General features: G+C 38.2%; 1 protein-coding gene across 4 annotated transcripts in view; it reads left to right on the top strand.

The window, feature by feature from the left end:
* TMEM131 (transmembrane protein 131) overlaps nt 1–23972 on the top strand; it is a 139953-nt gene that overhangs the window by 73304 nt on the left and 42677 nt on the right. For 3 of the 4 annotated variants that reach the window (XM_036225043.1, XM_036225042.1, XM_016142992.2), the window contains 12 exons: nt 3257–3337; nt 5761–5911; nt 6008–6064; nt 7283–7344; nt 13947–14055; nt 16018–16126; nt 16947–17100; nt 17181–17351; nt 18210–18320; nt 18415–18549; nt 20562–20666; nt 21959–22045. In XM_036225043.1, coding sequence (XP_036080936.1) covers nt 3257–3337; nt 5761–5911; nt 6008–6064; nt 7283–7344; nt 13947–14055; nt 16018–16126; nt 16947–17100; nt 17181–17351; nt 18210–18320; nt 18415–18549; nt 20562–20666; nt 21959–22045 — 1332 coding nt within the window. The remainder of the gene's footprint in view (nt 1–3256; nt 3338–5760; nt 5912–6007; nt 6065–7282; nt 7345–13946; nt 14056–16017; nt 16127–16946; nt 17101–17180; nt 17352–18209; nt 18321–18414; nt 18550–20561; nt 20667–21958; nt 22046–23972) is intronic. The other variant, XM_036225044.1, reaches the window with a different exon arrangement.

Here is a 23972-nt window from a genome sequence, read left to right as displayed (position 1 = left end):
TACCCTGCCCAAGTTGTCATTGTTTTCTAGTTAGAGACCTTCATCACAGAGGAGGGACATGCTCTTGTGTCCTGCTTTTACAAGGGAAAGTGTTTCCTCTTCATCATTACTCTGTCACCTGTGTCCTTTTGCTACTGAATCAGGTGTACTGTCCCTCTTCTGACTAACTTTTATTACAGATCTATACAGAAACCTCATAAATTCTTGCTACTTTCTTTGTTTGACTGTTTTTAGTTAAAGATATAAAAAAACTCTTTCTTCATTCTGTCAGACTCTGCCACCTGAGTTGGCACACTGCTCCAGCTAGAGGGTGACATTATGACAGAGCCACCCCGGGTGCCCTCAGTGTGGTGGCCAGACCACAGACCCAGCTGCTTCTTGGTGGAAGGATGAGGGTGTGGGTCACAGACTCAGCAAGTCGGGGCCAGCCTACCATTGTTTACATGGCCTGACAGTCTGTGCGTTTTCTCCTCGGCCTTCCAGCCACCAGGTTATCAGCTAACAGCTGTGTCTTTGAATTCAATACCGACTTTTTTCTTTTGTTTACCTAGTCTTTTTCCAATTACAATATTTTTAATTCAGGAAGATTTAGCACGATGGACTTTTCACCAGCAGTCAGGAAAGCAAATAGAAAATCAAAGCTGCCTTGTTACAATCAGTGCAGGCTATCTGGAAAGCACTCTTTTTGAGGGAAACTATCTAACTTTCTAATCGGTGTTTTTTTTGGTTTTTTTGTTTTATTGAAGTGTAATTGACGTACAACATTATATGAGTTTCAGGTATACAAACATAATAAATCGATATACCCTATGGCAAAATGATCATCACAGTGAGTCTGGTTAATATCTGTCATTGCACACAGTTAAAATTTTTTTCTTGTGATGCGAACTTTTAAGATATCCTCTCTTAGCAACTTTCCAGTATGCAAAATAGCATCATTAACTACATTCATCATGCTGTCCCTCACATCTCCAGGACATATTTAATAATTGGAAGTATGTAATAATGGAAGGCACTATTAACCTGATAGTCCTGTAATACATTGTATTGTCATTAGTCTTGTCCTTAAATGTAAGAAAATACTATAAAGCAAGAAATTGCATTTGATCATTATACAGCACAAACACACAAATGCGTTCTCCTTGGGAAAAGTGTTAAGAATTCAAACAACTGTGAAGCAAAAGTCCCCTTGAACTTCCTACCTTCCAATCCAGCACCGTCCAGTAGAACTTGCCCTGACGATTAAATAAAAAGTTATGCTTTGTCCAGCACCCATGGCTATTGAGCAACTTGAATGTGTGGCTAGAGTGGCTGAGGAATTGACCATTTAATTTTATTTCAATTAATTGAAACTGAAATAACTACATGTAGCTGGTAACTGCTGTATTAGCACAGCTCCAGTGCTTAACTCTTCCTCATGAATACTACTCATGTGATCTCAGTGTGTGTCATAACAGACCTTTTCCTGTGCGTTTGCATGCATATATGTAGGCACACAAAAATTAACATTCTTTGTGGGAATTTTTTAAAATAAATTATGTATATATTCTTGGGTTCCTGTTTTCCCTAAACTTTATTGAATTAGGATAAATAGCAATGGACTAAAAATCAGGAATGTGTCATGTACCTAGTTTTAATGTAATCCTTCCTTTGATTTTATAACTTAGCCTTTTCCTGTCCCTATTTCCTCATTTGTTTTCCTATCATCAGTAGTCTACCTTTCAGTTTTCTGTTTCCAAACATTGTTATGCTTGCTTTCCTAATACCTTGGAAGATTAAAGGAAATAATATTTTCTGGCTTTTCAGAAAAAGTTCCCCAGTTACCCTGTGGGTTAAGTAAGGTGCTGTTGCTATTAATATTTTAAGTTGGTACTTAAGGGAATACCGTAAGAAACTGGATGGCAGGTAGTAATACTCAGAAAACCTTAGCTCGTCCACCTCTACCCAGTGCTTTCCTTAACACCACACACCAGAAACCTTTAAGCTTATACTAACATACTGCAGTTTTTCCTGCTGTGTCCTTTTTTTACATATCCCTGGAGGACTTTTGTGATGAAATAAGTGAAGGTTTTCCAAAGCCCGTTCTCTTATTATTTCACCCCAAATTTGCATTTAATTAAGTATATCATTTCTTATTAAGAGATAGAGTGACCTGTCTTTAAAGGAAGGTCTTTAGCCACATGACCCTTTCTGTCCCCAGGCCTACCTAAGAGAAAGGAAAGCAGATGTCCACACAGACATACAGTTCAGGGTTCATAACAGCTTTATCTGTAATGACCAAAAGCTGGAAATGACCCAGATGTTCACCACTAGGCGAATGGATTAAAAATTGTGGCACATCCATTAAATTGAAGAGGAATAAACTATTAATACATACAACAATGTGGTGGATCTCAAAATAATTACGCCAAATAAAAACAGCTAGATAAGAGTACAGACTGTGCAACTTCATTTACATAAAACTCTAGAAGATACCAATGAATCTGGAGTGGCCAAGAGCAACTCAGCAGTTACCTGGGGATGAGAGGGGCCAGAGAGAGACAGGTGGATTGCAGAGGGCATGAGGAAACTAGGGGAAGCAGTAGGAATATTTAGTATCTTAATTTCAGTGGTAGCTTTATGCCAGGCAGCATATGGATGTCAGAGTTCATCAAATTGCACACTTTAATATTGTACATCAGTTATACCTAATTAAAAGCGTTTTAAAAAATAATGAGTGTAGGTATAAACCACAGAGGTATTAACAGTTGCTGTGATTTTACCATCTATAGAATCTAACCAGATATTTTCATATTGCGTTGATTGTTGCATATATCTCAGAATAACAAGCTCTTCACTGGTTCACAATTATGGTAGTTATTAGAACCACTGTTAGATCTTGTTCTAAATGAGTAAGGCAGAACTTGAGTTACTATAAGAAATAACAAAATTTGTATTTCTAAATTTGGTAATTTACATCGGTAGTGTAAGCATCCTATGGATGGATTGTCTAAAATCCAGTCTCAGACAGCGACACTGTTTTTGAGTTTAATATTTCAAAGTTACCTTGTTTTCATTAAAAATATCACCGTTGCTTACACATATGCGGCACTGACTGGTGATATGACATGACATTTAACCCACATTTATATCTGTAAATATTTTTAAATTGTTCCTGGTAAACAATTAAGGTGTCACACTTATTTCTTATGACAGCAAATTACATGCATTGAGAATATGATTTTGAATTTAACCATCAAGTGCTCCTTTGTCACAGGTGGTAGAAATGTACTCTAGTGGAGGGGATCTTCACCTAGAACTTCCAACAGGTCAACAGGGAGGTACCAGAAAACTGTGGGTGAGTGCTAACACATTTCTCTCTCACATGTCACATGAAACCAATCATTTTCTTAAATACTCCAGAAAATACTTAACTCTTTATCACCTGAAGAAATCTGACTTAATATTAAATTTATATCAAATATGCTTGAAAATTGAAGGAGAGAGTAAAAGTAATTTTTTCAATTAAATTTTTGGGGTGACTTTGGTTAATAAAATTATGTAGGTTTCAAGTGTACACTTCTATAATACGTCATCTATGTATTGCATTGTGTATTCAGCACCCAAAGTCAAATCTCCTACCGTCACCATGTATTTAATCCCCTTTACCCTTTTCTATCTCCCACTTCCCTTCTCCCCACTTTCCCTCTGGTAACCACTAAACTGTTATCTGTGTCTATGAGTTTTTTTGTTTGTCTTGATTGTCTGTTGCTTGGTTCTATATGTAGGATAAGTACTAAGTTTTGGAAAGATTAGTGAACAAAATTGGTGGGTGCTTTATACCACTGTGCAGAAAAGAAGAGTCCAACTACTCTTTTTCAGAATTATATTGGTAAAGTTGTTTCTGAATCTAATCATTTATAATATGTTTTACACTAAGATTTAAAAAAAAAAAAACCTGTAAACCTGTGGTAAGGATATATTCTATTTTTGAAGGTAGAGAATTGAATGTTCAGACTTATTGTTGGCAGAGGAGATCGTATTTGCAGAGAGAACATAGTCAGGCCCTGGTGACTTAGAAATTTTTAAATCCTTAGGTGATCCTCATCCTCCTTTAATATTATTGAATATTTAATAATAATTTTTGTCAGTGCATAGTGAACTACTTTTTCTTAGAGAATACTAGCAAATATTAACCAAATTAAGGAATATATAGCAACTACCTTATTTGTAAGGATTCCTGCCATAGGAGAGGGTGTGTGTGTGTAATGATGTCTACCACACTTTGATCAGAAGAGAAAGACATAGCAAATGTATTTCTTATACCAGTGTCACCCACGTTCCTGCTCAGCCATTATAAAAGGCACTCTGACTGCAGCACTATAAGCTCTGAGGATGGACATTTCTTTGTGGGTCACTCTGTTAAACATGCACAGCCTTTCAATTCTGTCTTCTGCCCAGTCTCAATCAGGGAAGGGACATGCAGAGGACATTTTTATAGGGTGTTGACTTAAGCATCGAGAAACAAATTTGTCAGTGATTGGCTAACTGCTAGAATATAGAAATCCACTAGCAAATAGAAATATATAGTGATGGTCCATTAATATTCTTTCACAAAAATATTTTTCCTTGAAATTATGTTATGCAAAAAGCTTTTGGGAGAAATAGTGTATAAAAAAGTGTTTCAGAGAATTAACTGTAAGCTGTTAAATTTGTATTATAATTCTGGATAGAAGAACTAAGAATTTACTATGAAATATAATTGGTATCTACTAAACAAACATAAGACAATTCAGGTTTTTGATTAGTTAAGAACTACAATGAATGGTAGCCGAGACGGCTTAATGTTTTAATAATCCCAGTGGCTACAAGAGAAGATACAGTGATTCTTATTTCTGTAAAGCCGGAGTGAGAAAAAATTCAATTGGCTTTGACTTCACCCCCAGCACATTTCAGTGCATGAGAAAACCCAGAGGCCATGTCAGCTCCCTAGAACTGGGCAAGCTGGACAAATGGAAGGTCCCTCTCCAGTGGCCCCAGGAGGGTTCTGATCACCGCTTTCCTACTTTAGGACTAAAATATTGTGAGTAGAGGTAAATGAAGAGCAATAAAATCTAAAACATGGGGAGATTCTAAACTACGCCAAAAGATGCGTTCAGAGAAATTCTGGTCATCTCAGAGAGTTTGGATTGTTCTAAAATCAGGAAAAGAATTATACCTCAAAAAATTTTTTTTCAGTGAATCTTCCTTCAGTGTATATGTGAGTGTTCTCTGGTTTCACTTGAAAGTTGATGCCATCTTCCATGCCTGGAGCTCTCCTGACCAGTTGGTAAACTGCAGATTTGCTAGGGAAGCTTGGTTTGTTGGGGTTTAGGAAACCTTAGGTTGGGAAGCAGAGTCTCAGCTCTCTCTCAGTTACCATTCAAAGAAACTCCTGTGGATTCCCTCCGATGGCAATCTCTCTCTGTAGGTTAGAGCATTTCAGGACTGAGTTATATGCCTAGGCACCACCAGTGTATTAAAGAGCCACTGATTTTATAGATTAGTTATATCTTTTAATGATTTCGCAACTGACAGCGCACATTTTTTCACCTGTTAACATCCTCAAAAATTGGAATGTGTGTTACAGTCAGTGACTATGTTTAATTAGCAATATACTTTTTTCTTAGTTGGTACATAAAATACTGGTGCATCATTTAGTCAATGTCCTCTTATTTAATAAACTGGTGGTTCTGCATGATTACCAGAGCCGTGCTACATTGTGGTCTGTTAACTTGTCAGGAAATCCCTCCTTATGAAACCAAGGGCGTGATGAGGGCCAGCTTTTCATCCCGAGAAGCAGATAACCACACAGCCTTCATACGAATCAAGACTAATGCCTCCGATAGCACAGAGTTCATCATTCTTCCTGTCGAGGTTGAAGTTACAACAGGTTAGCGGAAAATGGAGTCATTGCAAGTGTGTTTTGTTTTCATTTCTCTTACTTAGGCAAAGTGAAATATAATTGTTTCCTTTTCTTTTTTCCAAGCTCCTGGAATTTATTCCTCAACAGAAATGTTAGATTTTGGTACACTGCGAACACAAGGTAAAAAAAAAGAGACGTCTTTATGGGTCTTTTAAAAAAAACTTTGTTCGGTGCTAAATGGTTCTACACTTACTCCCCTGTAAGGCAGCTTTGAAAGTTCTTTCTGGCGGGTCACATGGCCTTGTAGAAACCTGCTTTGGGGACTCAGAGCCCTTGCAGGTTCTGCCCCATCCTCCGAGGGACACCACCACTTACCTGGAAAGCCAGGCCCAGGTGACAGAGGTAAAGTCTGCCCAACCAGGGACCAAGGAGGAAAGTCGGTTCCATTTCACAATCCAGCTCCTCACCTACTTCTAGATTTTTATTTGGATATGGATTATTCCGTTGCGTTATAATGAAATCATGTTAAAATTTTGTCCCAGATGGTCAGAGAAAGAATTCAGATTCTAAAATTGCAAACAATCAAGTTAAGGAATAATTAAGAAAAAAGAGTAGTACAGTGGACTATTGAACAGCATGGGTTTGAGCTGCGCAGGTCCCCTTCACTTTCGCACGGATTTTATCAATAACTTTGCCTTCGGCCATTCATATCCGGGTTTCACATCCACAGATTCAACCAGCTGTGGATCAAAAACAGTTTTTTCCGGTGTAGGCTAGAAGTCTGGGTGCAGGCAGCCGACTGCACACCCTGTTCTATGCCATTTATTTCAGGGACCCGAGCCTCCAGAGATTTTAGCGTCTATCAGGCCCTGGAGCTGATTCTCATAGATACAGAGGGAGGGTAGTTAGGTTTGGGGAAGAGTCAGAAGGTACACATGGCTTTTCTTCTGTGTTTGAGGTCAACACTCCTAACCACGCATTGCTCAAGGGTCAGCTGAACTTGTATTTGGGGTGTCTGTGTGCCATTTGTAATTAAAATTTGATCATTTGGGATTAAAGGCCTATTTTTGAAAATTAGATTTGGTTTTAATATGATGATTTCACATTTTACATTATCAATTTGCTTCTTTGTGATTTTCTTGAAAACTAAAAGCTTAGTAATGATGACAGTTTCACTAAAGAAGTCTGTTTTGATCTGGGTGTTTGGGGTGGAGCAGTTCTTATAATACAGTATCCTTATGAGTCAGGTGATTCCTAGCTACTATCCCTTTTTATTGATGTGATTGTCATTTTATTTCACATTCTAGAACAGATTTGATCTGATATCTAATAACATAAAGATTCTAACGTGCTATAAAAACACAATTTTTAAGAAATATTTTTTTTCAATTTTAACAGATCTACCAAAAGTTTTAAATCTTCATTTATTAAATTCAGGAACAAAAGATGTACCAATAACAGTAAGTTTTTACTTATTTTTTTTCCTAATTGATATATATTGTTCTTAAACTTATGGCAAAGTTAAAAATAATTAAACTCTTCTTCTAAAGGAATTTGTTTTGTGGTGACCTGGTGATACTTTAGTTCTGAGTGTGATGTGAGGAACCTGTTCTGCCTCTAACTGTCAGATGTTATGAGTGAGAAGGGAAAGTAGAGGGTCTTCTCCATGCCACATGCGAGCCAAAGCTCACGAGGCTTTTGTGTGGGTAGAGTCATGTAGGAGGTCGGTTGCTCCGGTTGAATCCTAGAGTCTGTGTGCTATGTGCAAAGCAAACAGGTTAGAAGGATTTCATCAGGTTTGGCTTCTAGACTTAAGGTATACAAGTAAATAAAAAGAGAAAAAAGAATCAAATGTGTTGGGAAGGGAAATCGTGAAGCAAAGAAGAGAAGTAGGTGATGATAGAGTGCTGTTAAGATTTGCTGCAGGTGACTGATGTAGTTACCCTGGATTGCATGCTGTAAACTAGAGCCCCCTCTGCCCCTCACACACACAAAACAGATGGCCTTGTTGTGGAACTGAGGTGCCATTAGATGGTTTTAAGCAAAAAAAAAAAAAAAAAAAAAAAAGACAATATCTAAACTGCTTTAGCCACAACCTTACCTCCTAGCGAGGTCCCCAGGATACAATCATAGGGAATAATGGGAAGGGAAAGCAGCACATTTTATTATAAGCTGTGCTGATCAGAAACCTAAATTTAGAAAACTCTCATAAAATGAGGTAGATCAGATGTAGGCTTCAGACTTAAGTAAGTAAGGGACCTTTGTCCATCCGCAGCCGACTCAGTGTTGACCACCGGGCAATGGAGTAGAGACCAAAAACGAGAAAGTATTACAAACCCCAAATGAGCAGGTGAAAGGTGGTCATCCCAGATCACCACATTTTAATGCACAGTGACCTTGCTCACTAATGGGGTCAGAGGCCAGGCAGTGTCTCGCTAGCTGACCTAGTATCTCCTCTTGCTAGCTGGAGGAATTGAGGATGGGTTAAGGGAGTGGGGCCTGATAGAGAGCTCCCCCATCCACATGGGGCTGAAACGCCTCGCCTTCTGTAAATGCACAGTAGTATTCACCATGAAGCATCTGGACCCAGGCTTTTCTTGTGGAAAGTTTTTAAATTACTGATTCAATCTCTTTACCTGCTGTAGGTCTATTCTTTATTTCTTCTTGAGTCAGTTTCTGTGTTTATGTCTTCCTAGGAATTTTTTCTAAGTTACCTAATTTGTTGGCATACCACCGTTCATAGTATTTTCTTGTAATACTTTTTTTTCTTGTGCAATAAGTAGTAATGTCCCATCTTTCATTCTTAATTTTAGTAATTTGAGTCTTCTCTATATTTAAAATAACATTTTGGTCAATTTAGCTAAAGGTTTATCAATTTTGCTGATTCAGAGAATTAACTTTTATCAATTCTATTACTTTGACATTAAAATATCCTTTATTTTATGAATAGAGGTAGTAGAGAGTAGGAGATTGTTCTTTCCCAGCCACGAATATACTTACATTTGCAAAATAAAACTTAGAAAACCTTAGACTCTAGATTTTACCACTCACTGAAATGTAAAGACCTAAGAATCACTGCTCTGAGGTGCCATTTTAAAATCTTATTTTTTACCCAGAATTGTGATTGATTTAGTTCAAAATTTTACAGTTCCATATATCAGAGTTTTCTCTATCATGACATATAATTCCTTCTGCTGGATCTGTCCAGGTTGTTTTGGCCTAACCTGCATCCCTGTTGCTGGAATCCTTCTTTAGCTTGTTGGCTGTGCGAAGCACATTTAGGCATACCTGGCACATGTTGGGAGCACATTTACACATACATGGTGATGTGTGCACACGCCTCTTCCAGTCATCCTCCTGTGCTCAGGTCACTAGCCTCCACACAGGAAGCATGGTGAGAGCCCTCTTCAGCTGTGGACGGCAGTGTCTGCCCATCAGACAGACACTGGCTGTTGGAGGACCACCCTGTGAGTGCCTCAGTTTGAGATATCATTTATCAGATCATTTTTATTTTTTGTGTGTTCTGTATGCTATCTGTTCCTGGTTCCTTCAATCTGTGGAGGCCATTGCACAGAGCAGGGTCAGAGTCAGGATTTCTGTGCTTGCTAGGCAGACTTTAGGCCTGCAGTCACTTCTTCAAATGTGAGGATTTAGAGATTTGATGGAAAGTGCCTTTACATAGTGCAAGCAGTCTGGTCTAGCTTTTTACATATAACGAATGGACCAAAACAATTGTCTTTTCAGTAAACATTTTTCTAGAAAAAAGAAATTAGCAATTAATTAGAAAACGAACGGGGAAAAATATAATATTCAGTTTCTTTCTGACAAGGAATTAAATAGGTCCGTGTTCCCCTTTTTCTCTTTTATTTGCTCTTCCTATGAGTCCGGTACTGTGCAAGGTTCTATACATGAATTGCCTTATTTAATAAAACAATCCTATAAGGTGCACAGATCCTACTTTTCAAAATAGGGAAAATGAGTCAGAGCTTTTTTTAAGTGATATATTGAGCTATAAAAACTCAGGGGTTACATGGAAGTAGTATATTAGGTATGTAATGGCAATCAGATCTTTATGAATGTGTCATTTTAATTTCAAATTCAGTGTTTCTATTAAAAACCTATTGATCTATGTATATATCTGTATATCTACATTTGTATCTACCTATTTATGTATTTTATCTAATATCCAAAGCCTACACCCAGCCAGTGTGTATAGTTTTGTCTTACTTCCTCATTCATTCATCCTGTTTTTTAATAAATATTTAATGAGCACCAATTACATGCCACTTCCTATGCTGAGAATACGGCAGTGAATCAGACAGCCAAGGTTATGCAACGTCATTGTAAACTGAGCCTAGTTCTTTTTTTTTTTCAGTTCAACACATTTCTTATTCATTAAAGAACTGTTTTGTGTAAGATGCTAGTTATACATTGAGTTCAATGCTAAAGTTACAATGAATTGCCATAATCATAGAAATCGAGCCCAGTTCTATGAAAGATATCAAAAGAAAGGCATGTAAGTGGGGAAGGGAGCTGGTTTAGATAGGCTTGTCTGTGAAACTGACATTTAAGGTCATAGCTAAATAGGCACCCATAAGAACTGGCAGAACCAGCACAGGGAACATCAGGTGTGAGGCAGGAACAGTTTTGGTTGTCATGGGAGACACAAGAGGTTGAATGTAAAAGGTGAGGGCTGGACAGTCACACTAGGTTGCCTGGGGCTCTGGGCAAATTTAGGCTTTATTGTAAGTGCAATGGGGAATTATAGGTTTTTAGGCATCCGTGTGTTGCAAAGGATAACCACCACCGCTTTGTGGAGAGTGACCTACAGGAAGTTAGAAATCTGTCACAGAGGTTCACTTGAAAGATGCTTCTTTCCCTATCAGTCAGGGGACAAGCCATCTACCCTGGGACCCGAGCCGTCAGAGAGTTCGTTGAAGCCATCCTTGCTTTTTCTGCTTGATGCACCAGACTTAGAGGTTGGCGCACTCTGGAAGGGCCTCTGCCTTCCTCCACTAAGCAAACACGCAGTTTTTAGAATAGACTAGACAGTGATGGAAGCTGGAGGGTTTTTTTTAAATTTTACTTCAGGAATTCAGCCTCTTCATCTCTCTCATCAGAGGACCAAAAAAGCAAATTGTTCCAGATACAGGTTCCTGACCTGTCAGTGGGCAGGACACACAGGTCCAGGCCTTCCTGACATTGATCGTCTATAGTGCAACTTAGAGAATACCTGTGAAACACTAATGCTGCATAAAATACAGAGTGATTTTGCTTGACACATCCTAAGAGGAATATTTGCGTGGTTTCTTTACTAATTTAACTGATGAATAAGAATCCTAGATGCACTTCTTTATTTTATGAATATCAACTTGATATAAGCTTTAGCAGATTTGTGCTATTGTATATAATTATTGTGTACTAAGAAGTTATTTTCCTTGCTTGCTCAAATGTTTTTGTAAATAGCTTCAGAAAGTCCTGGGCCCTGGGGTCTCCCTTGAGAGTCACTGAACATTACTTGGGTATGAGTGTCATGAGTAAAGCTAGAACTCTAGAACATGTGCAAGGCTGCCTTTCCTGGAGATCTTGCCATATTTTTTTTACTTCTTGATTATCTTTAAGCAACAGCTAGTGACTGATAATAAAATAGATGTTAGTATAAATATGCTTATCACAAGTTAATGATTATATGCTATTTTTCATTTAAAGCCACGGGAGTGAGCCACCTATTTAAGTGTTTTGCTTGTTTTGCTTTGTTTTTGTTTCCTTGGAGAATGGGTTTTAACTGATTTAGGGTGGAGTTAACAGTAATAGATGCACAATACAGACCATTTATATAAAACACGAGTCAACTGAATATTTGCTTACTATTAGTGCAATGTATTTTAAGGTAGTAATAGTGAATATAAATTTTTTTTCTGGTAAGGAAAATTTTAAACTGGTATTTCATGTGACTGTATTTTAATAATTATCTTTTCTCAGATATTTCTGGCATGATGCTATGCAAGATGATAACACTCAGAAAGCATGTGGTTGTTTCTGCCACACGCAGTCTTTACATTTATTTGAAATGGTCAGGGCTTGTCAGCACTTGTCCTGGCCAGAGCAAGTAAGAGTTGGACCACACCTGTGAGGCCCACAGGAAAGCACAGAGCTCTGTGAGGTGGCTGCGAATAGTCATGACCTCAGGATGAGAGGGGCTAATTTGAAAAAACAGCAAAATTAATAGAATCACAAAATTGTGTAGCTAGTGAGCTCTTAGAAAATAGCTAATCTGAGCCTCTAGGATTTTACAGGTGGAGAAAATCAGGCCCAGAGTAGCCAGCAGCACACTCAAGCTCACACTTGTAGTTAAATAGGTAACACACTTTTGTTGCATAAACGGATCCCTGCAGATTGTCACACATGCTTCCCTTTCCTACAGGACAGGTATTAGCAGAACAGTACCACGTAATAGAACCAGATGAAACAGCACCTAGCTGTTGTTTATCTTACAGTTTACACACACACACACACAACCTTTGAGCAGTGAAAATGTGGCGAGCTTCCTGGTAGTAAATATGATACGAGTGAGTCTCCGCAGCCTGTTAGGGAGCAGAACTGAGAGCCACCCTCCGGGGCGAAGGGAGTGGAGAGCCAAGGGCGCTCTCCGGGAAGATGGCACAGAGGCCTTCAGAGCCCCCAGAAGCAGGGCCCAGGCCGGGTCAGGACCCATGGACACTGGGACTGACCGGCAGTAGGAGGGAGCAGCTCAACCTGGTCATAGAGGCAGTGTCTGCATTGGCTCCCGGGGTCCTGACGGTGTGAAGGGGTGGGTTGCTTTCTTGCTCTCCACAGGAGTGGCTTGTGCTTTGGGGATCCTCCGTGTTCAGTGTCAGGAGACCCTAGCTGCTTAGACCAGCCAAAGGCATGGGTGGAAAGCCAGGGTGTTGTGCCCAGCAAGGACCCGACCGTGCAGTGTTAGTGCACATGCCTAAGGTTCTTAGAGAAGAACAGGGCTCTCCATGGGAACCGTCAGGCTTTGGCGATGAGTTTATGAACCCCTGAAAATTCCACAAAAACCTCAGTTGGGTTTTGAGACCAGAGTAAGATTCTAAGCAAATTCTAAAGGGAGATTCGTGACCAAGATTGGTGTGCAGCACCAGTTTTGCTGGTACTGGTTTGGGCAGCAAGCTGCCAGCAGGAGAGCACTGCGTGGACCAAGCTGGCCTGGCTTCCAGCCCACCTCCTGTGCCCAGCTGGTGAAACATCACTCAGCGCTGTACCCCTATACCTAGAAGGAGGTTGCAACCTTCTGAGTCCCCTCCCAGGAAAAATGCGTGTCATTGAAGGTCACCTGTTAAAAAGTTACTGCACATAAAATGCAGTGATTTTTATGCTTGCTCGAAAATTACAAGCTTCTGCTGGTTTCTTTTATTTTTGGTTACTTTAGGGTTGTTTTTTTTTAATAGAAAGTTATTTGTTAAGTTTAAAGAGTTCTGACCTCTTCCAGCTTACACACCCCTGCGGTCAGCTCACTGCTCAGTCCCACAGCAGCCCTGCCTCTGGACAGCAGCATTTCACACAGGTGCTCAGAAGAGTACAGGGAACCCCGTTAGGAATGGGATCTGCGCCTACAATGGCAAAAGGGCCCCAGCTCCCCAGTTCATGTTCAGTCTTCATCTTCACGTAGCCAGGAGGTTACAGTTAGCCTGGTGCATATCTTCAAGAGCAACCCCACCGCACATCTTCATGCCTCCTCCTCTTATGTCTACGCCAGGCATTCATTTGGAAAATAAATGCCCTTTTTTGTGTTTTATGTTCTCACACCCAGTTTACTAGTTTGTCTTTAGATTTTCATGCTCACTTATCTATCATACATTTTTCTTCTGGTCATCATTTTCAGAAGGATATTCTAATGAATTTTTATTGAAGTTTTATTAGTTTGGCTACTCCATTTAAAGAGACCACATAAAGTTAAACTTTTCAGATTCCAATTCTACTGCCTTTTCCAGTGTGCTTGTCCATGTAATGTAACTAAACCATCAGATTAAAACAATGTTATATGTGCTTTTCTCTGCAGAGTATTCGACCCACACCACAAAATGATGCTATAACAGTGTACTTTAAACCAATTACCTTAAAAGCTTCAGAAAGTAAATATACCAAGGTTGCAAGTATTAGTTTTGATGGTAAGTATTCAGCTTTTTCTAACAGAATGATCTTATTTTGATAAACTGGTAGGCATCTGTGTCAACATCTTAATATAGAAATCCAGACCATATTACAATCAGATTTTATATTACTACTTAGGTTGGTTTTCTTGTAAACCATCACCAACTCTTATTGTTGCATAAAAGAAAATATAATGTTATAAACCTAAATTAGTATCGGCAAATATATTAGAATTGGAATTAAATTTTTGTAATATGTGCTCTTCCATATATATATATTCCAATTATACTTTGCTTAAGTCATTAATTTTTATAATTAAGTGATAACATATTTGAATTTCAGAAGCATGTTTGAATTTGAGAGCAGAAATAACATTTTTATATATTGACTTTTATAAGCTATTCAGACAGTCCTGCATAAGCTAAAATAATAGTCTTTATGATAGAATTATCAAATTAGGTCATTGTTATACTGTCTCTTTTGACATTTGGAATATTAACCCAGACCTTAACATATTTTAATAACATGTTTTTATATTCATTTTTGCTCCCTTTACTAGAATATGTATTGAATTTGCGGTCACAAAATTTTTCTGATAGTGACTTAATAGCTGCTAGACTATTAAATTTAATAAGAGTGAAACCTTGAATGGGGCTTTTATCTTCGACCAGTGCAAGGGAGGAGCCCAGAAGCTTAGCCTTAGGCTTGACAGTAGATCCGCCTCTGCTTACAGTCCCCATTTCTCAGCTGGACAGCAGCACATGAGGGTATTTGATCACCGAGTGTTCTGATGCCCAGCAGAGTGGCCGCACTTATGGTTCACACATGAGGGTTCTCGGGGTCTAGGCACAGCTCAGTCCTCAGTCCATGAGTTCTGAGAACACTCCCAAGGAAATCAAGGAGAACTATGTGGCATACCGTCATAACCCGGCTGTCAAGAAGTAGTATTATAGAGATTTTGGTGCCGCAGTTATTTCCGAGTCTGTGATTAAACTGTCTTCATTGTTGCTAAGATACTGCAGCCATGACTACCAGTGTCTGCATGAGCAGGCACATTCTCTTCTTTTGCCAAGAAAAGAGAGCGGCTAGTGGTGACTCCTGACCCTGAGAAGGCCTAGGACCCCCAGTGGGGGCGCACAGGGCATGGTCTGCTGTCCCAGCCTCCCACACCCTCCTCTCTAGCTCTTGAACTGAGGACAGCGAATGTTTCCATTCTTGAAATAAATGGATGTCAGGAATGCTGGCTCTTCTGAGATCACAGACTCTAAAACAAGTGCTTCTTAAGGAAGCTCTATAAAATTAAATACAAAGACAAGGGGAAGCATCTTTTAAAACAAAGGCTACATTTCTTAAACTCATTATATCATCATGGGAGAATCCCTGCACCTCCTACCTCATAACTCTGCTTGATCAGTATTTACAGAAAGAATCTGGCCATACAAGGAATGTTATTTCTCAGTGCAGCTATAAACCAGCAGATCTCAGTGAGGGGCACTTTTCCTCCCGGTGGACATTTGGCAGTGTCTGCAGACATTTCTGATTGTCACAACTGGAGGTGCCACTGATATCTAGCAAGTTAAGGCCTGGGATGCAGCTAAACACCCTGCAGTACACAGGCAGCCACCCCACTCCACCACCCCCCACAGCAAAGTATTAGTCTGGTCCAAATGGCATTCATATGGAGGTTGAGAAACCATGCTATCAGCAAAGCCTAAGCTTAGAGAAATAGCTCAAATACAGTGTTTTTCCTCCTGAATTGTGGTCACTTGCTAATTCCTTGTTTATCCCATTACATGAAAATCGAAACATTTTTCTTATTTTGTATGATATTTGATATTTGATTTTAAATGTTATAAAAGTATTCTCTTTGTCAATTTGAAATCTCAGCTTGATTTTTAAGATTTTGTTAGTCCACATAGCCACTCTCTTTGGCTGCAAAAGACAACAGAGATTTTATGTGTGTGTGTTCTTCCTTTCAGCATCAAAGGCAAAAAAACCGTCTCAGTTTTCTGGGAAAATCACTGTTAAAGCAAAGGAAAAAAGTTATTCTAAACTTGAAATACCATATCAAGTAGAAGTGTTGGATGGGTGAGTTTCTCTTTAAAGTCAGCTTTGTAACTTTTTACTAATCAATAAATTTTGTTTTCCTGCTAACTGCTTTTAGCAAAAGTAGTAGCCAAAATCACAGTAACTCCATGAAATTATTGTTGAAAAGAACAACTTCAACTATATAAAGGAGAAAAATCTCCATTTTATTTTTTACTTTCTTAGAAGAAAAAGGTAAATGAGATAATATAATTTGGGCTAACATGAAATCTTACTGATTTGATAATATGATAGAAAAATGAATCTGATTCTAAAATAATATTTAAATCATTTGAACCATTACCTTTTTATAATTCCTTTTGTAACATGGAAGTGGTTGTGGCTTATTATTAAAGTATATTATCATTCGAAACAAAATCATTTATATTCCTTTATAAACTCATACACTGTTCTAGAATTATAAGTTTTCATAAATGAATACTAATATTTTCTAATTATACTGTAACTAATAATAGTTATATATCCAACTTAATAAGGACTTATTTTAACAAAGCTGGTTGCAACTGAATAAACATGATTCTTTTTAAAGTAGCTTGAAACTTTTTCTGTTATTATATTCATTTTAATGTTTTATTGCATATAATTCAGTAGGGAAAAATTCTTTATACTACATTTCAATATTTTGCAAGTTAATTTTATTTTTAATCATGTGGTCAATCACTAAAATATTTATAGTTCTAATTCTCTAATAACAGCCCTTAATGCTAAACATAAGTTATAACAACAAAAGAACTTGGATTTTAAATTAATACATGGAAATAAAAATAATTTATTTTGTTTATATTTTTGTGTTTTCAAATAGTTACTTGGGATTCGATCATGCTGCAACATTGTTTCACATCCAAGACAGTCCTGCTGACCCTGTGGAAAGGCGGGTTCACCTTACTAACACTTTTAGTTTTGCCATCCTTATTCATGATGTGTTGCTACCAGAGGAAGCCAAAACAATGTTTAAAGTAAGTCTGGGACCCTCCTACTTTCAGCTTTACTGATCTAACCAAGGAGGTGATACTGATGCATTATTTTCTCTCCCTAGGTTCACAACTTTAGCAAACCAGTCTTAATTCTTCCAAACGAATCAGGATACATTTTTACCCTGTTTTTTATGCCATCCACATCATCTGTGCACATAGATAACAACATTTTACTTATTACCAATGCTTCTAAATTTCATTTGCCTGTGCGGGTGTATACAGGCTTTTTAGATGTAAGTATGTTATCTACCTTTAAAATGTAAACCCCTCCCCATCTTTTGTGTTTTCAGGTATTTTTAGGCAGTGGTCCAGGCACCCTTGCACTTTGCCATTTTCTATGCTTTTTAAGTAGATCTGATTCCTCCCCAGTCAGTACTTCCAGGTATTTGGGTTCACTCTTCCCAGCAGCCGCCTCCCCTTGTGATGGAGCTGAACCTTCTAGTTACAGTCTCCATTTAAACTTCTCCACATTCTGCTTGCTTTTAATTTTGCTTTTAATATATAATATTCATGGGGAAGCTAAAAAATGAACAAAATGGGGGGGGGAATAATGAGCAGGAAAAAAAACAATACAAGGAGAATGTGGAGGGAACTGTGTAGGGAAGAGATGTCCAAAATTAGAACATATCAAGTGAAGGAAAGAACCAGGTAATAAGACAGAAGGAAGGCAGTAAAGGCACACAGTTGGAACTGTGACTGATACTTGATATCGAAGGGAAGAAGAAAGGTCTTTCTAGTACAGAAAATAAGCCAGAAAAACCATCCAGAGTATTCTTAGTGTAATCAGTGAAGAAGTATAGATCTCTAGGAAGTGAGACTGCTAGGAAAGAGACCCCTCCTAGGATTTCAGTTTCCTGCTGTTTGTCTGTGCCCTCAAAGGAGAAAGCTGTTCAGTAGAGGCCATGAGAGTTTTCATTTTGATGACTCAAAATATTTCCATTGTACAAAGTTCTTAATTACGTTTTGTATATGTGTATATTTACACAAATATAGAAACCTTGGTATACCTTACTATAGTCACTTTCTCCTGATAACATTCTCTTAAGTAAGTGTGATTTCACATTTAATCTAGTTCTTTTGTATTTTTCCAGTACTTTGTATTACCCCCAAAAATTGAGGAGCGTTTCATAGATTTTGGTGTACTGAGTGCAACAGAAACAAGTAATATTTTATTTGCAATTATAAACAGCAATCCAATTGAGGTAAAAAAAAAAATACATTCTTTAAACTCTAAATCACGTTTAAGAAATTTATACTATAATATAAATAACCACTGATACTTTTCTCTTTTTTAAGTTGGCTATAAAAAGTTGGCACATCATAGGAGATGGTTTATCAATAGAACTCATCGCTACTGAAAGAGGCAATAGGACTACAATAATTTCAAGCCTCCCAGAGTTAGAAAAATCTTCTTCATCAGACCAGTCATCAGTAAGTAGACTTTCTTATTGTTCTCTTCAACTTTAGATGTGTGTTTAAACCACATACGTCAACTCAGTGTGGATGGGCTCCATAACAACACTGATTATTTGATGTTGGACGGACCTCATAAGTCATCTGCTTTAACCATCCCCCTCCCCACCCCACTCTTGTTATGAGGCACTTGACACCCAAAGGAGTTAAGTTCTGCCTTGTCATAAAAAGTTCTATATCAAGCAAAATTTAAGTTACCCTTTTGTAACACAGGTGTCATTACAGGAGAAATTCACAGAAGTTCTGCACTAACCCTGTGCTCGTTGAATTCGCTGGGCAAAAGAGAGAGCCCTGCACATCGGTAGAAAGTGTTTTTAATTATACACCAATATTTCTGGCCAGTTTTCTCATATTCCCTTCTGATTCGAAGGGAATATCAGTGAGGCAAACATTGTTTGTTGATCTCTGCCAATGTCCTTTTTTGTCTTATAAGTGTGGACAGCTGGATATGTAAGAAGACGAAACAAGGGAGAGTGAATGTAGTGTCAGCCTAAGCCCCCAGCACTGTCAAGAAGGGAGCTTGGAGTTTATACCTACCTGGAGCATAACTAGAATCCCCTGGTACGAGAGGGAACTGACAGGCCTCATCTGTAGCTTAAGCTAGAATTTCTAGCAGCCATTTTACAAAAGGAACTGCAGATGTCCTGATGCACAGAGACTAATGTCAGAAACACCTCCACAGATCTGTTTGCACTGGGAGAGCCCCCAAAGCAGTGTTTTTGGAGGGCAATTTGGCAATATATACCATTCCTCTGAATTCTTTCTGTGGAAGCAAAGTAATTTAAAGAACCAAAGCTGTGAGAATAAAGATGTTTGTATAAATGTCATTAATGATTCCAAACAAGAAGAAACATCCAAATGCATAAAGCCAGTCATGATTTTATGATTACTTATTGGAGCAAATAGAAAATTGTAAATATGATTGTGTATATCAACTTGGAAAAGAACTTATGAAGAAGTAAGAAACAATACTAAGTAATATATATTCTAATTGCAACTATGTAGCATTCATCGGATATTCATGAATAGTAGTAGATTTATGGGTGTTCATATTTTAATAATTTAATGATTTAAATTTGACTCAGAAATAAAGCCTTTTAAAACAAAAAAGGATATGCTCATGAGAGGTAATATTTGTCATTCCAGCTGAAATTTTATTTTTAATACAGATAAAATGCCAAATAAAGATAATAATGAGGCCAGCCATTAATGAGTTTCTTTAAACGGTGAAGAGTAAAATATAGTATGTATGTCTCATCCCAAATGGTTGCATTACACTGTTGCCTAATAAGACATTATAAATTAATAATAGGATTAGGGTAGCAGTGGGTGGCATGTGGTAACACACACACTCTTTAAATTTGAGAGATTTATTTAACAATATAAAACCTGTTTGGCAATTTAAGGTTTTAGAGTTCATTTTTATATAAAATCGTAAATGTTAAAATGAGGGACAGAATGATGAGGTCACTGTTATGAACGCTCACTTAAAATAGGATATTGTAGTGAGTTGCCAACTTCAAAATAGCAACTCTACAAAATGAATTTTAAGTTTGAAATGCCTGAACTTTCTACTGTTTGATAACCATTTTCTAAAAAGCCAAACCCATGAACTAAGTCATGTACATAGGCCAGTCGCAGCTCTGTGCCCCTTAGACCTGTTGCCTGGCTTGGACAGTTATAGAATCATGGTGAAAACTTTAGAATTGCACAAAACTAACACAGAAATGCATCTGAAAAGGGGAAAGTATCAACATCCGTTATTTTGCTGTAAATGTGATTTCTAGATAAATTATTGCCTCGAATGGGTGTTGTTTAGAGATCTTGGTGTAGGGTGGCATGGTGACTCAGTGTCATCCTGCTGCACATTAGGGTTCAGAAGTCAGTGCACCACTACAGGCTTCTTTTCCATTTCTATAGGAACTTCAGCTAGCAGTACTAATGAATCATGTCATTTCTGCTACATACAGGTAATATTAGCTTCAAGCTATTTTGCTGTGTTCAGAGTCAAACTTACTGCAAAAAAACTGGAAGGGGTTCATGATGGAGCCATACAGATCACAACAGACTATGAGGTAAGGGCTTTGTGGGGACCCATGTCAATGGGGTTTTTCTAAAAAATTCAATTCTTTTTCATTTTTTTGTAGAAACAGAACTGAGTTTACTCGTGAAGTTACAGTGTACCTGTTTTATGCCTTAACTGAGTTTTTGAGAATAGTTTACAGAATATTGGTGTTCGTTAACTCATAGTTTTCTGATAAAACCCAAACCTCTTAACTAAAAATACATTTAGAATTCCTCTGCTAGAAACCTGCTTACCAACGGTTGTAGCATCGCACAGACCCAGGCTGAAATTCCTGAGTCAGATCTCTGATTCTTTATGCAATCATAAATACCCTTCTGTGTTAGCATTTCTGGAAAGGAAGATACAATCAGGAAGGCACATCCCCATTTGAGTTCTTCTGAGTGCATTTATATGCTTCATTCTCAGGGGACGCAGTGAAGATCACTGAGCTCTCTAAGGGCTCTGTGGGGTGTTGCAGGGACTGATGATAAATGGATATATGTTTGCCACACCTGAAGATTTCAGTTTAATGTTTAAAAGCTCCTTGGGAAGTTGTGCACTGCTAAATTCAGCAGGTTGCTACCCTTGTTCTCCTACCCATTTGCAGTACATACAGCCCCCACATGAAAGAAAATTAATTCAGAATAAACAGAATTGGTTATTTATTAATAAATGATTTATCGAGAGTCTGTCAATTAATTACCTCCAAAAGTAAGGAATTCGTGTTTATTACTTATGATAGAAATAAGTGTATTTCATAGTTAAGACAAGTTTTTGTTCATATGGATGAAAATAAGAATTAGAAAAAATAACTTAGAGAAATATCTTTACGAGTTACAGATGAGTGAGTTAAGATTCAAAATCTCGAATATTCAACTCGTTTTTTAAATTAGGTTGATATTCATTGCTTACAAAAAACAGCTATATAACTAGAAAAGCTGAATTTTTCATATATCATTTTAGGAGTACAATTTGACTTTCCTTTTTAAATAATCTACTAAATGACCCATATTATTAAAAAAAAAAAATCTGTCCTTTATTCCTTCCCCATTGTTTGGTCTTGTTTACTATGTTTTCATTGAATCACTGAGAAATACATGAAAATGTATTTTTGTGCATTTTATGAAGTATATTGGACAGATTAAACATATCCTTGAGTGATTTTACTATTGCTTTAGAGCTAGTTATTGCTAATGTAAGTGCCAAGATCAGTTTTTTCAATCCCCAAAAATAATGCAACAGTCACAGTTAATCTCAGACTTAAAACACTTATGCTTTATGGCCTACCTCTTCACCCCACAGATCCTGACGATTCCTGTGAAGGCTGTGATTGCAGTGGGGTCGCTGACTTGCTTCCCAAAGCATATGATCCTTCCTCCATCCTTTCCAGTAAGACAGTTCTTTTACAGACTTTTGCTTACTAATTTTTTTCCTTGCCTTTACTTTTGCATTCCTCAAATCCAGCAGAAAAGTCAGTTATTCTTTATTAATCGCTTTAAGGTTAGACACTGTACCAAGTTCTTTAGGAGATAGAAAGAAGAATAGGAAATGGTCCCTCTCTAAAAAAGCTTTTATCTGGAATGGGAAATAGGCCCATGATTCAGAAATGTGAAGCAGGATATAAAAATTGCCCAAATCGGTGAAAAACTAAAGCGCTGTGAGGAAAACACACATCCAGTTGATGAAAGTGCCTTGGGAGCTAGCCTAGAATGTCTCCTAGGTGGTGAGAACTTGCACTCAGGGCCCAGGGGACAACCTGAGAGGTGATACAGAGCAGTGAAGTCTGGATGGCTATAGACTGTAGCGAGTTGCCCAAACTGGCAAGAGTAGAGGAAAGTTGCAGGAAAGAAGATGGATTGGTCTGTTGGAGTGATAGTATAAAAAAAACATTAAATGTTTAAATCCAGGAAAATGTAAAGTTTAAAATGTAAAGTTTTTGAGTAGAGAATTGACATCATAGTTGGATCTTTAGCCGTAATAAGTACAGGATGTATTGGGAAGAACAGAGTGCCTGGAGGCCCGGAGACTCTGGCTGGAGTCCACATGAAGAGCAGAGGGGAGGTTTGAGTTTAGGGTGTTGGCAGACAGCAAATCCCTTACATACCTGCTGGCCTTTGCTGTTAGTCTGCTTTGAGTGCCCTCCGTCCTCACCTCCCTTTGGGGAATTCCTGCAAATCTTTCAAAAGTTACTTCCCTCATCATCTCTGAGGACATCTCAACTCCACTGGACATCACTGCTTATTTCATGGGTGATCTTAGAACAGTTTGAAATTGCCCCTCGCAGCAAGCCTCACATTGTGCCATAAATATTGCCATGTGTATTGGTCTCCCCAGAGGGACTCTGAGATCCACTAACAAAGAAATAGAGGGGTCTTTAGTCCCTGACAGCAGGCTCTTAGAAGAGGATGGATGGATGGGTGGATGAAAGAGCAGAAGACAGAGAAGAACACATAAGCAAGAAGCATTTCAGATGAATCATTTGAACTGTGCTTGAGTATCCTGAGGGTCATACTGATTGAAGCAGGTGAGAGGTATTCGGGTGGACAGAGGAACAAAAACCATGACTTAGAGTCTGAGCCTGAAGAACAAAGAATAAAAGAAACATGGAAACCAGGAAATGGCCTCTGCCTTTTGCAGGAAGATGGTATGGTCAATTCAGGGCACATTGGGGCAAATGTAGAAGTGTCTCATCCTCTGGTAAGGGACACAGTGGGTTAAGAGAAATAGTGCATTTAGAATCTTATGTGCTATGTTCAGTAAAACCCAAATTCAAATTTTAGCTCCTTAAAAATATAAATTTTCAATTAATAGGTTCAGCACATTTAAGGGTAAGTCTTAATTCAGTCTTTCCACTTTGCACTGACTATATAGAACTCATGACTTCATTGTTTACCCAAAAAGACCTCACTCCTTCCTTCAATTGCCTTTTCAATCAGTGTTCTCCTTAATCACTACAGAAACTACGCGGTAAATGAGGCAACATCTGTGTCTGAACTACTCCAGATGAAGCTGTCAGGTGTCTTACAGGACAAGATATTTGCTTAGAATTACAAATTAACTTGATATTGCTGTGTTAGTCAGGCTACTATCACAAAGTGTCATAGACTGGGTGGCTTAAACAACAAATGTTTATTTCTCATGGTCCTGGAGGTTGGGAAGTCCAAGATCAAGGCACTAGCAGATCAGTTGTCTGCAGGCCTCCACCTGGTTTTGCAGATAGCCGTCTTCTCGTATTGTCACTTACAAGAGCAGAGCATTGATCCCTCCATGGTTTCCACCCTCCTGACCTACTCACTTCCCAAAGGCCCAACTCTTA

The sequence above is a fragment of the Rousettus aegyptiacus genome, unplaced genomic scaffold, assembly GCF_014176215.1.
Source record: "Rousettus aegyptiacus isolate mRouAeg1 unplaced genomic scaffold, mRouAeg1.p scaffold_m13_p_7, whole genome shotgun sequence".
Taxonomy (NCBI): Eukaryota; Metazoa; Chordata; class Mammalia; order Chiroptera; family Pteropodidae; genus Rousettus; species Rousettus aegyptiacus.
This window is presented reverse-complemented; position numbering and strand designations above follow the sequence as displayed.